At 46.0% G+C, this 16,539-nt stretch overlaps 1 protein-coding gene across 4 annotated transcripts in view; it reads left to right on the forward strand.

The window, feature by feature from the left end:
• PPM1M (protein phosphatase, Mg2+/Mn2+ dependent 1M) overlaps positions 1-16,539 on the forward strand; it is a 591,924-nt gene that overhangs the window by 334,168 nt on the left and 241,217 nt on the right. For all 4 annotated transcript variants that reach the window (XM_069643991.1, XM_069643993.1, XM_069643990.1 and 1 more), the window contains 3 exons: positions 6,113-6,197; positions 6,799-6,917; positions 11,925-11,988. In XM_069643991.1, the coding sequence (XP_069500092.1) occupies positions 6,113-6,197; positions 6,799-6,917; positions 11,925-11,988 (268 nt within the window). The remainder of the gene's footprint in view (positions 1-6,112; positions 6,198-6,798; positions 6,918-11,924; positions 11,989-16,539) is intronic.

The following is a 16,539-nucleotide window of genomic DNA, read 5'->3' on the forward strand; positions in this document are numbered from 1 at the left end:
ATGATACTTTGAAGAATTTCAGTGGCTAGGTTGAAGGTCATAAAGTAACCACTTTTGATGGCATGATAAATATTGTTATGCTTGAACATATGTTTTCTTCCTATTCCCCTAAGCTGAAACAGAATTTGGCAAATTCTAAATAGTTAGATTAAAATGAACTAGCCATTGCTGCTGATCTATGGGTGTCCCATAGACTGCCCCATAAGGTCAATAGTGTTTCTAGTAAGCATGAAGAGGGAGGGAAAAGCATAAAGAGAAAGATAGTTGGTTTACTGAAAAATCTGCATCCCACGAGGCCCACACAATATTTCATAAAGGTAATAAGTCACATGGTCTTGTGTAACCTCTGGAGCAAGTGGCCATGTGAAGGGGGACCCCAGATATAAGTGGAAGACATTGGGGTCCATTCTGTGTATCTGGCATTCCCTTAGGAAGAGGTACTCACAGGAGCATCCTTCTCTTGTGACTTCTTGCCCTGTGGCGTTGGAACAGAAGTAGCCTATACTACCCTCCCTGACAATACCAAGTCTTATTTTAAGGATAGTATACTGGTAGATGTTGTAGACACCTCTGCTATCAGGGACAGTACAGCCAGCGTGCCTGTGGTGAATTCCACACTGGTAAAAACAGAGGCTCTGGCCAAAGCTCCTTTGAGGCCCATCAAGGTGGCTGATGGTCCCCCTCTTAGCTTCCCAGTAATGCCTGTCACTCTTGCAGTAAATGGATGAGTGGTTAAGATTACTGTAAGTGTTCAGAGGCAAGTCCCAGGTAGAATTCTGCTGGGACTTTGGTATTGTAGATGATACAGCAAAGCAACCATGTACTAGGTTGCAACCAAAAATGCTACCTTAGCCACGCCTAAGGGGAACCCTAAAGCCCAGGAGAAACCCAAGACCAAGTAGTCAAAGGTTCCTAAAACTGGGAAGACAAGTTCTTCCACTGCCTTACCTACAACTGAGGTGAAGTATCTGAACAAACCCTTGAACCTGACAAGAAAGAAGGGTCATCTGAAGTATTCAATCCCCATGATTACCCGGACCTGCACATTTTACTTGCTGAAGGGGGCACCTCTAGGGAAGAATTTAGTCGGGGTCAGAGAGATTGTCTATCTCTGGAAGACCTCAGGAGACAGGCCTGTTCCTAGATGAGAGGTGAAACCCCTGGGAAACATAGAATATACTGGGAAGGTTGGTTACAGTATAGTGAAGCCTTAGTGTCCACAGGAGGTGACCATAGGAGGTTGGTGTTCCCTCAGTATGTGAGACCCTTCCTCCTGAAGTTGGCGCAGATAGTCCCCCTTGCAGGTCAACTTGGCATCAAAAGGATTAAGGAGAGGTTATTCATGCATGTATACTTGCCTGAGATGGGGGTCCAGGTAAATGGTCACTGCAGGAGTTGTACTACTTGTCAGTTGTCTGCCAAAAGTGGACAAGGATTTAAGCTCCATTGGTGCCACTCCAAGTAGTGGGTATACCATTTGAGAGGGTGGGAATTGACATTTTTGCTCCCCTTGACCCTCCTACATCCTCTGGCTGCAGGTTTATACTGATGGTTGTTGATCATGCCACCAGATATCCTGAAGCCATCCCACTTAAAACTGTAACTGCCAAGTCAGTTGCTAGAGCAGTACTAAGCATCTCTACTAGGGTTGGGTTCCGAACCAAGGGGTGTCTGACAGAGGCAGCAGCTTAATTTCTAATTATATGTAAACACTGGTGAAACATTGGTATGTCCAGATACCTTCACTTGTTAATTTTACCCCATGCCAAGAAATCCTAATCATGAATCCTAATGTCGAGGGCTTTGCAGGACAAATGGACAGGTCCGTACCGGATAGTGGAAAGTCTAGGTGAGGTGAATTATTTAGTCGACATTGGAAAACCTAATCAGTTTTCTAAAGTGTTCCATGTAAATAGGCTGAAGGCTTCCATCTGTGGAATTGAATTGGGAACCCTACTTCTGGCTTCAGATAGGAAAAAGAAGAATCAGAACCTCTCCCTGACCTGTTTCAATACAGCCCTTCAGATAGGTCCATTGAGGGTGTCAAGTTGTCCCACTAACTGACTCCGTAACAACAAGGTGAGGTGCAAACTTCGTAGGCAATTTCCCCCCATGTTTTCACTAACTCCAACGTTGCCACCTTAGTGTCAACATGACATTGAGACTGGAGATTGTGTGCTTACTAAAAGTAGGAGCTGTAGAATGTCAGACAAGGTGAGATCAGAAAACATGTCTGAGGTCAACAAGATGTTGCATCTAGGAATGATAGAGCCTTCTAACAGTCCATGGTCCAGTCCTATTTTATTGGTACCAAAGAAAGGCACCATATAGATGAGTTTCTGTGTGGTAATGGAGCTCTTAATTCTGTCACCAAAACGTATGCTCATCCCCTTCCACAGACTAATGAGTTAGTGGGTGCTGCAAAGTATCTCAGTACCTTTGACTTTACTGCAGGGTGTTGGAAAATATCACTGACAGAAAATGCCAAATAGAAGCTTCATTTTCAACACCCGAGTGTCTTTACTAGCAGGGAGTAATGCCTTTCTGCTTAAGGTATGCACCTGCCACTTTCCAGAGGTTGGTTAACCATTTCCTGAATGGTTTAGATGATTTCTGCATGTAATATATTGATGAAATTGCAGTTTTCAGCGCTACTTGGGAAGCACATGTGAAACACCTTGGGAATGTGTTGCATGCTCTTCAGCCGGTCCACTTGACCATACAGGCTACCAAATGCCAGACTGGTCAGGGTTCAGTGAGCTAGATTGCACATGAGGTTGGTGGGGGCATATTTCAGTCTCTAACCAGTATAGCTCTACTAGTAAATTATTTTTGAAAGTGAATATCATATATGATTTTTGATTGCAATACGCACGTGTGATTTTCATCTTCTAGTGTGTCCTTAAAGGCCTGATAAACTACTGTATTTGTGTACATTGACTGTCTAACTTGAATTAGTAAGTGTTGTGCTGTATGGACTCTCTGTAGCCTAAGACCACTCTCTCACACTTTTCCTGAGACTAAGCCTTGACTGCCCAACCACACTACCTTGACTGGGTGTTGGCTAACCTCTCAGTGTCTTCCCTGTTCACCATAACTACGGTACCTCCTAAAGTCTTCCACCCAGGGCTGACTTTAGAAATCCATCTTAACAACAACCAAAGCAACAAACACCTTTATCATGTAAATAAACACACATTCACATTAATTCAGACAGAAATAGACAACAGCCTGTGATAAATCAGAATCAGAAAACGGACACTCAGACATCTTTTTAATGGTTATTTATTGTTTCACTGTTTTAAACCCAACTCCGTCCCTGATTTCCTGAGCCATATCCTATAAAGTAAAATGTTTGTACCCATCAAGATGTCCTCCAAAGTAAACTGTCTGTTGTCCAGAAAGCCTATTCTAGTGTGGATCCTGAGCCTAATACTTTGACACAAGGAAAATGTAACATAAACACAAGAATGTCTTTTCCCCCAACCACTGAATGGTGACTGTCTTCTGACCCCCACTCCAGTGATCTCTCCTCGTCAAAGGTAGTGCAGGCTCTGGGCCCTATTCAGAGTTCCAGTCACTAATATTTATATTTTCCTTCTCTCCCTCTTCGGGTGATATCAAAGTAACATAGTCTCTGATTAATATCTTTCGTGGTACATTTTATCAAAAGGATCCTGGCAGTCTCTGGTTGCGATCCAGCTTGGGCTGATGCCCCAGTCACTATTCAGTGTCAGGTATGTTCCCTGGGTTCCGCACCCAGGAGTCTTATCCAGCTCTCTCCAGTATTGGTTATCCTTATTGGACCTATCAAGGTGTTCAATCCAGCTTGGCTTTTGTTCTATGGTATCCCATTTTAGGATTGGTTTGTTCTCACCTTCTCTCGCTCCTTGGGTTTTGGATCCCCATTCTGGGGGTTGCTCTCTCTTTCCCCACCCTGGGGTGTCGTCCTTCTCGTCCCTTCTGAGGCCAAGTAACTAGTATCCCACCTTAGGTTCTGGTTTCTGGTAGTACACCCTGAGGCAATAGTTTCTCTCAACCCCGCTTTGGTGTACACTCGTTCCTACCCCGCCCTGGGGTATTTTGTCTGGCACCATGCCTTGGGGTATGGTTTCTGGTAGCCTTCCTTGGTTTGCAGTTTATCTCGCCCCTCTTTGTGGTATGCTCATTCTCCCTCCCAACCTGGGGTATGTTATTTATCACCCCACCTTAGCGTATGGTTTCTGGTAGCCCGCCTTGAGCTTCGGTTTATCTCACCCCACTTTGGGGAATGCTCGTTCTAACTACACCCAAGGGTATATTTTTGGGTACCCCACCCTGGAGTATGGTTGGCCTTCCCTTCCCCTTCCATGTCTCCCAGAGTCATTACGTACCTTTTTGTTCTCAGTCTCCTCCACGGGCAGACAGGGAGCATTCGGGGTCGGCGTCCTTGGCGGCTTGTCTCCTCTTGATGGCTGTCCGCGTCGGGACCTTTCTTTCTCTTCCATTCCCCTTGGTGTTCAGTGGTCCTTGCGCCTCAGCCCACAGGTTGGTCTCTTCGTTTGAGACCATCCGAGCCTTCCTGGCTTCTTCTTCTTTATTATGTATTTATACTGCACCTATATTCAAGGCGCATTACATTCTCATATAACCAACAAAGGTCCTGTCTTCTTGGAATAGGGGATGATAACAAATATTCCTATCTTGGTATTGCCTGTATTCTAAGGGGGGTGGTACCTCAATTGTGATCCCACTTGCTCAGTCCCCTTCGTGGTGTTATGCGTAGCAGGCTCACCTCCTTAGTCCCAAAGGGGCAGACTCCCCCCTGGGGAAAGGGTACGAATTTCTTGCAGTTGTCACAAGCCGCACAAACTTAAAGCATTGAATGCTTAGAGATTTCAGAAGGCATGTGAAGATGCATTTGCAGGCACCCAACAAATCTGTTCTCATGCAAAGTGCCTCTAAAAAAACACTTCCTTGGCTCTGGTTGAATAATCACTTATATATATATATATGATTTATAAGCACCGGAGAGGCAAGACACTATCCCTCTTGTTGGATTCTTGCTGGCTTTGAGGATTCCCATAAAATAAGAATGTCTCAGTACCTTATTTCCATCAAGATACAATGTTGTATCTGGTGATTTGTAGGTCTGTGTTTCAAAGGGTGTTCTGAAAGGCAGTTTGTGGGTGGGGGTTGTTGAGATTAAATGGAATTGGGACCAGATCTATTACCAGAATACTCTTTACATGTTTTCTGTGCATGGCCACTTAATAAAACAGCGCTTATGTTATGTTGAGCTTAAGGTGCACCGCCTCGGACCTGCTGAACTTTGCCTGAGAACTTTTGGACTTAATAAAACATGGCCCTCTGTGAAATAATTTGGTCCAGAGGTAGGATGCTGTAAATTCAATTAAGCTCCAAGCCAATATGCTGGAGAGCAAAACTGCCAATTTCCAGGTGAAAAATGTTAAGAAATTAGGATAAATTGATGTTTGCTTCATTTCACCTATAATCGTTAAATGCGATAGTCTCCCTTAACAAAGGTGATGGTTCGCTAATCAGCTGCTGGTAATGAATTTAAAAAAGTTGAAACTCAAAATATGAAAGACGTGGTGTGCTTCAATAAAGCCCATGATAGTTTCTAGCAAGATTTTCAAACATTGAATCTTCAGTGTAATAAAAGCACTGCAGGGTCAGGCCAACATCTGCTCATGTTGTCACATAACACGACCTTAACATCACGTTTCTCCTAGCAGCATATTATGCTGCGAATCTTTGGCCCTGGGAGGTTAATGGACTGTCCTAAAAATAAGAAGTGATGTGGGTTGATGAAGCACTGTCCCTATATATCTCTGTGGCTACTGAAACATACTATGGGTTGACCAGTCACTTTTTAACACTACTCACAGCGCTTTCCAATATAAGTATTGATGGGTGCCAAGAACCAGAGAAAAAATCTAAGCTATCGGCAAAGAATGAGGCAAAAGGACGATTTATCAAAATTGCCTCTTTGTCTTACATAGACAGAAAACCTATTTGGGGAGGGGGACTTTGCTTTCACGTGCATTTTCATGGCATTCTTTGCAGTTCCTCGAGACTGACAATGTACCTGTTGATGGTTCCCTTCTAGGGCACTTTTGATCCAGAAGCAGAGCCTCCTGCAGCTGAGCTCGGAATTTACGCCAGAGGTGGAGAGAAAGAGAATCCAGCACCTGGTAGGTGTATTTCTTTATCTAGATTTTATCTGCATGCATAAAGGGTATATTGGGTATGTGTGTCCCACAAACACGCTACTTGCTAGCATCACATAGCATATTGCGGTGGTGCTGGGAGATTAGCCATGCCCATTTTATAAATTAGCACAGCATCCTCAAAACCACAAAGTGGGTAGAGGAGATTAGTTATTGTGGTTGTTTGATGAGAGCACCCCACCACTACCATGCTCTGTAGCTTTGCATTGGACCCCCATGCATGGTGTAAAAGACAATGGCTAAAGCAGCAGAGCTCCCTACTAAAACTTGATGCTCTGTAGAGTAAATAATATATGAAGCCGAGCACAGTCAACAGCACAGAACCCACTAACACCATAACGTTTACTGGTAGATAGGTCATGTAAACAAAATGTAAGACTGTACAGGGTTCCTGCAATGCAGGGTTCCCCAATACCATCCTGGAGACCTGTAAGAGGTGAATCCCAATATATGGTGAAGTGCACACTTAATGGAACTTGCCACCTGAAACCTTATGTGTGAAAGTTTTATGAGTGGAAAATATTGATGTGAGTGAGATTAGGAATGACTGTCTGTTTGATTGCAGGCATTTGTATATCCCAAGCTCCTTGCTCATGAGTTCACACGGTTCGAGTTTCCACGCAGACTGAAACGAGAGGAGCTCGGTCAGAAAGTTCTTTACCGTGATTACTACATGGAGGGATGGTGAGTCAAAACATATGTTGGTTAAGGATGTGATGGGATGAGATGGCATCTGATGAATCTCATGTGGTCAGGGAAGCGCTAGGAGTTAGGGGCTGCTGGGATAATGAGTCGCTGCTATGTGACATAGCTGTAGTTTGAGAAATGTATGGGTTTGGTTGAGCTGAAGTATTTCAGGTCAGTTGAGAAGTACAGTATGAATTTTGAAAAATGTGATGGGAGTCTATGTTGGAGGTGGGTGTGGTGTGCAGCGAGTGTGTTGGGCTGTAATAAATCTCACCTTAATGTAGTTTGAGCCCAGCTTCTTTACTGTTGGGTTTACTGGAGCTGTCTGGTTATAAATGCTAGGTGTATGACCAGGTTGCTTTGAGTCAGGTGTAGATGCAGCAAGGTCAATGTGACTGTGCTAGAAATGGACTATTCTAGGTGAGTAGTGAGGCATAATGAGAACGTCAGACACATGGTTTTAGGTGGGCCAGGGCAGAGAAAACATTTTTCCTGTGATCTCGAGTCTCCCAGACGAGCCAAGTGCTGATCAGACTTGATCTCGCCTCTGCATGCATGCTGTTAATATTACACAGCACATCATGAGTACAGTGCGCACAAGAGAAATCAAGTGGTGTACACCTGGCAGAAAGTTGGGACCCAGCGCCCATAGTCCCCAACCACCCCACTGGGGTCTTTTGTTTTGCAAGGACTCCTCGCTGGCTGCCTTCGAGTCACAGACCTGCAGAAAACCCGACCTGATTCTCAATTTATTTGAGGGGATGGAAGATGTTTGGAGATGGATCACTGTTAACTTAAGTGCTCACTCCTAGCACTATGTTGTGAAGTACAACAAATACATTTACTAGGTAATTGAAGTCTGAACATTTTCTCTTTCATAAAGGAAACAAAACCCCTTCTCTAAACCTGGGCTCTTTATGGAGCACATGCCATACACTAAAGTGCCTGCTCAGTGCGACTTAAATAGACACTAAGATGGCTTGATAATCCTTTTAAATAACTTCAAATTGGTAGTATTTTAAGTTGGAAGAGTCTGAATAACTATCCAAAAATGTGTGTTATTTATATGCAGCATTACACAAAACAGGAATCGGGACACACTGTTAAAATGGATTTCTAGAATCTGGCCTGGTGGACAGATTTCAGCAGGCCTCCCTAGGTATAATGAACAGGGAACTCTGAGAGGTTAGCAACACACAATCAAGGTAAACATGGAGAGCAGTCACGCTATTCTTAGGAGAGTGTGATTGGTGACAGGGCTCCACAATGAGTCCACACATTGAAGCACACAATAATTCAATGTAGACAGGTATGTATACAAATGTTTACTCTAGGCCTTACACACACACCGAAAATGATATGATATGGCATTTATAACGCGCCTATACACAAGTGTTTCAAGGCGCGACGAGGAAAGGGAGGGGAAAACAGTGGAAGACAGACAACGATCCTACTAGGCCAGGTGTCATTCAGATTGCGCAAGTGCGAGGGTAGGGAGAAAGGGAAGAGTGCCAGGGGGCAGGGAAAGGGGAAAGTACAGTACATGGGAAAGAAGAATAAATACGATAAATAAAAACGGCCTGATGGTGACAAGTTCAAGGTAAGAGCAGACATAAGTGCTGGTAGGGGGACTGTAGGGATACAGAACCAGACCTTAAGTGCAGGGGGTTGCCATTGTTCCCTTTTCTCACCCTCTACGATCACTTAACCGGCTGCCGGATTGTTCCCGCTCACCTCTACGCTTCTCCACCCCCCGCCAAGGCCGCCAGGGCACACAGAAGGGGTTATGAGTAGTTCCCGCCCTCATTTCAATAATGGCTAGGTTTTAAAAAATTATTTCTCAAATGAGGACCGACAGTAACTTCTGTTTTTCAACTTAAAAATACAGGGCCCGATTCATGGAATATTTGCCCGGTTCGAAGTGAATTTGCACTTCCGACACAAACCCCGACCCATGGAACCGTGCAAAGTGCACTCCTGAAGTGCAGAGTCCAGGCAAAGTCACTGAATAGTCATTTCTGCAAATGAAACAAGCAGGTGATACTATCACACAATATTCAATAATAAACATATATACATCTGCCATAGATTCTTAAACTGCATTCAATGAATTAAATCAGTACAGGAGGTAAGTAAAATGGTGCAGTAAAGATGGAGCCAAGTCATAAGTAATATTCCCTACCTTCAGCAGTCCAGTCCCTAAGAAAAATAGAGCTTTGTGCCCAAAAGTCATAGGAGCCACAATGCTTCTCCCCAGAGTGTATCTGTAGCAGGTAAGTGACTTGTGTTGGTGATTTCTCAAAAGAAGAGATGCAACAAAGTTACTAGGTCAATAAAATGTGTTCTTATCTTTCAGATTGTACTACACAGGTTCAATGACCAAAAGGCAGTGGAATGCAAGGATACAAAGAGACTTGTTCTCAATGTTATTTTATGGAGGACAGCGGGAGACAAATGCTTTGCGTTTACTCACCCCCTGACTCCGATGTTCCCATATGACTTAATGGGTCAACTGGGGGTCACTGGAGGTTGGATTTCCCGCTGTTGGTTCTGGTGAAAGGTACCCAGGAGCTATGGGTGCAAAGATTTTCCTGGTCGCGTCGAGCAGCAGAGAGCAACCCTTGGCGATGGAGGAATGCCAGATTCACTGATGCACCCTTTTCAGGTCACTTCACAGGACAGGGAAGGCGCGTTCCAGTGACAGTCACTGCTCACAGACAACAGCAGGCGTCCTTCCAGTTGGGGTTGTAAAAGTCCTTCCTGGACAGGTTCCCTTGAGGCTGGGAGGGTGAAATTCAACAGGAAGGCGACTTATGCCACAAGCTGGCGACAAACAAAGATCTGGGTGCAAACAGGAATGCCAACGATTCTAGCGAGGTAGCCCACCGGAGAGCTGGACAATCCAACAGGTGGTCTAGGGACACTTCCGAAAGGTCATGATGGCTGGATTCTCGAGAACACGTCAAGACTGGTTGGCACATACCACCAGGTAATCCAAATGGCTTCTGTCAGATGCAGGAAGGGATGCCAGGCCCCTTCAACTGTCCTCTTCGGATCTTCAGTCGGCTTTTCGTCTATGATGGATACTTGGCTCCAATGCTGATCTGAGGAAAGGGTTGCAGGTGGAGTCCTCTTATCCAAAATCCAGCCTGGAAGCAAGTCCAAGCCACCAATGGTAAGGATCTGCACCATTCAAACAGCCAGTAGTTGTCCAATCGGGGACAACTATTGGTTTCACTCATGCCCCACACCAGACTCTCTGGCACCTCAGACATGGAGGGGGACCAGACAGTCCCACCCACTTCCTGGACCATACACACACATAGGCAGCACTAGCCCGCAAAAGCAGCAGCCTTTCCAGGCAAGTGCATGACCTTATATAGGATTTCCTTACCTGGCAAGGCAGGAAGAAGCCCAAACTGCAATATGGCCAAAGAACAGGCTAGAATCTGTTTGCATGGTTATTTTAGTGCACTAACCACGTTTTATAGCCATACATGGTAAATGCAAATGTGCACACTAGAAATAACACATAATGGTAAATATATAATTGCTGCCACCAGCTTCTCTTTAGGCATACAAGTAACCAAAATACCACTTGTAAAAGGGTAGGGTGATACAATGGATCTGAAATGCATTGGCCATGTGGCGTTTGCCTGTAGTATGATTACATAATTATGCTTGCCCCCTAAATATGTTTGTAAAGAAATGTTTATGATCAGTACAAGTGTCTGATGCTGAACTACACATTGTGAACAATTGATACATTTATATTATTGTTAATTAGAGTGCATTCCTTACCGTTCCTTACCGTGGCCTATGCCCTGGTTCGCTGGCATATTTTGAACACTGCGTGCAGAGGTATTTTGAGGGCATGTACCTTCTTACAATTTTGTGATACAAAGTATCCCCATTGCACTGCATTGTAAGATGCTGTGTGCAATGTTAAAAAGGTTACACACGTGTAAAAGTTAAAAGGGAAACATAGTTTCTCAGTACTGATAGGCTGAAGGACTGATCTGTTTCCTCAATGCAAATGACCAAAAGGCAGGGCCAGGGCAGCTCAATTCTGTACTTCCCCCTCAAAAGTCAGAACAGGTTCCAAAACAAAGCAAAATGATTGGGGTAGGGGTCCATAGGGAACTACTTATCAGCCAACCTGGCAAATGGTAGAAAATACATTATTTTTGTCAGACTGCTAGACAAATGGAAGGGAAATGTCCTGCTACTTAGCTCACATTGCCATAAAAAAGGAAATTCATATAAATAGAAGACAATAATGAGCCTTGTATTTTGAAGATTTTATTTTGAACTCATTTGTAGTTGCTAGGCCACACCCATTTTAATTAACACTGCACCCTAAATAATAAAGTGCAGTGACATTTTAAAGCCCCTCTTCGATTTCTTCTACCATGCATACAGTGGGCATGCCCTAACGCATCAGGGAAAACAATAATATCAGTTTTTATGTATAGCACTTCATGCCGGATTGCTCACGCTTCCAAGTGCTGTAGTAGTATAATTACCCATTGCACTTTTATCAACCTCAACAGAATGAAGGGCTGAGTCAGTCTTGCTGAGATTAGAACTTGCAATGTGCATGCTGTCCTCATGTCAGAGGGGAACATTTAACACGTGAGCTGTCTTACTGAACCTTGGAAGCACTGGGCAGATTGAGCGTGCTGGTGAACAGAGATGACATAATGATACTTTAGGAGTTAATGCTTTGAGCGAGTGTGCTTACAGAGGCAGGTGGGGCAGTTGTGCAGTTGTTTTGAGGTGTAGTGATATGCGTGGCACCCGAGTGTGGCTTTGGTCCCCTATAAAATGCTGTGAAGAATATGGGGTCGTTTCAGAGAGTTGGGACTGGCAATGATGATACTGTTATAGTCAATTTCTGGTGTTGTCTTTTGGCATAGTCCGTGCTAATCATGAGTGATATTGTGCTTGTTGAGTTGTTCATGAGGCTGCAATATCTTACAGGTTTCTCGTCTTGTGTTTCAGGGGCTACAAAATAATAGATGAAGCTGATCTGAGGTATCCTCTGATTCACGGGCAAGGAAGAAGGGTAACAACTTATATGGTTTTGCAATTAAGGAGAGCTCAATTTCCAACATAGGGGGCAGAAGGGTAGGATGAATACATGCATTTTCCTGTCTTTAAAAGTACGGACTGTCTATGAGCAGTAGAGATTTCAAAGGTCTATCAGCAGTAAAGATTTCAAAGGTCCTAGCTTTGTTTCTAGAACGTTGACTCCATTATTAGAATCAGTAGTCTCCGATCCCTGCAGCAGTGTAGTCATCTGTGATGTATAGTCCCAGCTCCTGGCTCCTAACATGGCAGACCTGGTGTGTGCCTAGATCGCCACCAGATATTAGTAATACATAGTTGAGATCTAACTCTCGTCCCATACAGAGGCCGGACCACTCCCTACCAGTCCCCCCAGCCTTCTTTGCCAGCACTTGCCCTCGGGCTCCCTTCACCAGACTAGCCCAACGTGTTCCTCTCTATCCGCCGCACTCACCCCCCCTTTCCCCTGGCACTTGCCGCCTTGGCCTGACCAGCAATTGCCCTCCCCACTCCTGGGGGTACACCATGCCTGCACTTCTCTCTCTACCCCATCATGCACTTGCACGGTAGGATTGTCACAAGGCTAATAAAACCGTTTTTGTTGTTCTTCTTTGATTCACATGTACCCCCCCCCCTTGTCTTGTGGCACCTGGAAACAAAATTGATAGTACATTTTCCAAGAAAGTAATTAAGAGCAAGGTACTTTTGTTTTGCTTGATGACTAGCATGCCTTTATATGTTACAGAGCACGTCTATCAGGGACAGTCACAGAACAGATGTGTGATTGGAGTCCACTTGCAGTTCAACAATGAGTTGTGTGGCGATAGTACAATTCTGAGCAACACTGACCCTGAGAGCGTTGCAAAATTTCACAAAGCAAAGCATTGAAAGGAGCTATGCTCTTCCGCATTGTAAGAGACATATTAGTTATCCCACTTAGTCAAGGCGACCCCTTAAATAGATGGACACATTTGGCCTTTCTTAAAATAGCAGCAGAAGCGGTGTGGCCCAGAACATGTCTGCACGATCGCCCACTGCCAGCTCAGGGCTTCCTTTCATCACTATTAACATTGTGACAGCAGGAGTCAGTCTTTTCATAGATACCATATCATCCTCCCCACACTCACAGCGCTAGTGCGTACATCGCACTTGACTAAGACTGCTGGTGGACCCCCCCGGGCCCCAGCCTTCTAGGCTGAGGCGGCTAATCACCCAGTATTAAATGAAAAAGTGGTTTTATAATGATCGGGAAAAAAAGATTGATTTAGAAAGACCGCTCTGAGACCGCACAGGGCGGTCGTTCTAAATCAAACTGTCATGTCCCTGCCACACTCGAGTGTGCGCAGGCGCTGACAGGCATGTCAGGACCAGGAAGAGCCATCGCGGCGGAACCGGTAAGTGTTTATGTGTGTTTGAGTGTGTGTTTATGTCTGCATGTGTGTTTGTGTCTTCAGGGGGTAGGATTATGCTTGGGTTTGTGAGGGAGGCGGGGGCAGCTGAGGATGGGGGTTCTGGTGGTGAAATCCCCCAATTTTACAGACATCACGCCAGCAAGGGTGGCGGTAGGGGGGAAAAGGGTTGTGATATTTCCGCTTTTTGTCCACCCCATCTCACTTCCGCTCCCTCGTCTTCCTGGCCCCTTTGGGTGAACACATTCCCTCCTCCCCCCACCTACTTTCCCAGACCATCACGCCCCTCCTACACAGGCCTCCCTGCCAGTCCACTGGCACCCAGCACCTTCCCAATCCGCTCACAATCTCCCTTTCCCACTCAACCAAGTCCCACCCTTTGCATCCCTAAACACTCCCTGGGCTGCCTTAGCAATTACCCCTCAATCCGCTGCCCTGCCAACCCTTACACACACGTACACAAACCTATGGCACCCCAGAATCCCTTAAAACAAAGACACTGCACTACCCGGCCCTTTCATCTCTGCACGCTTTTTCCCAGACCCATTATATCCCCCTCACTTACACCCTCACGGCCTCACCCTGTTCACCCAACCTATTGAAATCACTCTTCAGCATATCTTACAACACTCCAGGCACTGACACCAGACACTCCACTAGAAGTCAGCACCCTGATCCTGCATCTGACCATAGAAGACTCCCATCTGACTTCTCCCTTACAACATTAATCCCACTCAACCCCCCAGTTGCTGCCCAGCACCTCTTCCCTGCCCCATCTCAGCTTCCACACCCCTCACACCCCTTTCCACTCCTCAAAACAGGGGCTCCACCCAGCTACCCTCTCACACACTCCCCACCCCCACACTGCCAACTCCCTAAGGACCCTCACCTCACATGCCCTATTCCCCCACAAACCTAGAATACACACAGCATCCCTCACCACTCCCTGGAACAGAGACATTAGACTCTCCCATAGTAACCCCTCACCTCCCAACAGCTACCACACTCGACCCCACCCTCCCCCAAACCCTCCTCCACTTCACACTGCCATCACCCATGGGATCCCCCCACCTCCGAGAGTAGCCCAGCTCAAGCCCTCATCCACCCCCTCACCAAACCCCCCCTCTGCATCCCCTACCTATGGCCAGCCACCACCATCCCCCCAGTCCACTCTTCAATCCTCCTCCCCTCACAGCAAACACCCATCTTAACATCGGACTATCATGCATCCTAATTGACTCCATATCTGTCTCAAAACATTGTTAGAACATTTATGACTTAATATCCTCTGAAGGCCCTGTCATCCTTTTCATCACAGAAACCTGGTACTCCCAGGACGTCCAACCTATTGCGCATGAGGGCTTTCCTGCAGGCTACACCCATATCATGCACAACATAACCAGCAGGGTGGGCGGAATTGCAATCCTCTACAAATCTTGCTCACCATTTCACACTCCGAGGAACAAGCCTGCAACACAGACTGCAAATCTCTCCTAGTGAAGTTTCTCATCACCCCCACTCTTACAGCTTCTTACTCATATATAGACCCCCAGGCTACAAGAAAAATGTTGCCATCACCCTGAGCGACTCCTGAGCAGCCATCATGGTTACCCACACCTCCCTCACCATGCTAGGGGATCTCAGTACCTGGTTCTATGTCCCGCATAACCCTGTGACACAACCTATCCTGGACAACCAGGAAGCCCTCCAGTTGGCTCAGCTGTTATCAGGCCCAACACACTCTGCAGGCCACACACTTGAAGCAATCTTCAGTTCTTCCGAACTGATCTCCACCCTCTCCCTGATCAATAATCTGGACAGACCACGCTGCCATCTTCTTCACGCTCTAGACCGCAGACCAGTCTCCCACTGCCCCGGACTAACCCAGGACCATCTACCCGCTTCCCACTATGGAACAAGGTCAAAGTAACTCCAGACCTAGCTGACTCCCTGCTTGCCTTCCTACCCTCCCTCTCACTCCAGGCAGGTCAGCTCTCCATCAGCCATTTTGATCAGATGATCCTCCATCAGACAAGGTCCCTCACCCAGATGGTTCACCCATACCCTCAAATCCCTCAAAACCCAAAGCCACATCCTGGAATGCAGATGAAGGGCTGACTCTTCACCTCAGAATAGAACTGCGTACGCCCAACAGATCAGAGCCTACAGGGCAGATATTTGGAAAGCCAAAAAATAATTCTACTGGAACAGAATCTTGAAAGGCCCTACACCAGCAGGGAACTCCACAAGATCTTCTCAGAATTCAAGGCCCCTCTTTGCACATCCTCCCCCCATCACCACACCTAAGCACTCTGTGATGCTCTCTGTGACCACTTAAACAACATAGCAATGGAAAGAACCCGCACCATCAGCTCTAAATTAGCAGCGCTCAAAGCCTTGCTCCCTTGCACCCATGCCCGGGCTCACAGATCCACCCACCACCCGCCCGCTCTTCTCTATCTTCTTTCCAATCTCCCATCCAGAATTCCTTAAGCTACTAGCCAGCAGCCGTCCCTCAGGATCTCCTTGAGATACCTGCCTGCTTTCTCTCCTAAAAGATATCCTTTCCTTAACCTGTTCCAGCAGCATTGCAAGATCCATTATTAACACATCCCTCACTTCAGGTACGTTCCCAGCAGTTTTCAAGACATCCCATATCAAACTCCTGCTAAGAAAAACTCCCTTGACCCCCTTCTACCGACCAACTACATGGCTATCTCAGACAACCGTTTCATTGATAAACTAATTGACCAAACAGCTTACTTCCAGCTATGCTTTTTCACTGAATCTAACCTCCTCCTCGACCCTGCCCAATCCGGCTTCAAACGCCTATGAGGAACTGAATCATATCTAGTCTCCATCTGGGATGATCTCCGAAGAACCACAGACTCGGAAGGTTGGCCCGCACTCATCCTTCTCGACCTCTCGGTGGCCTTTGACACCATTGACCACGCACCCTCACAGCACTCAACATCAGGGATGCAGCATTCATGCAACATTGAAGTGGATATCCTTTTTCCTCTACAACAGATCCCAAATTACACACATGCCTCCCTTCTCCTTGACTTTGTGCCCTGTCACCAACGGAGTACCAGAGGACGCTTCTCTATCTCCCCTGCTCTTTAACCTCTACCTGAGTA

This window comes from Ambystoma mexicanum, chromosome 2p, assembly GCF_040938575.1.
Source record: "Ambystoma mexicanum isolate Mex_15411 chromosome 2p, UKY_AmexF1_1, whole genome shotgun sequence".
NCBI classification, from domain to species: domain Eukaryota; kingdom Metazoa; phylum Chordata; class Amphibia; order Caudata; family Ambystomatidae; genus Ambystoma; species Ambystoma mexicanum.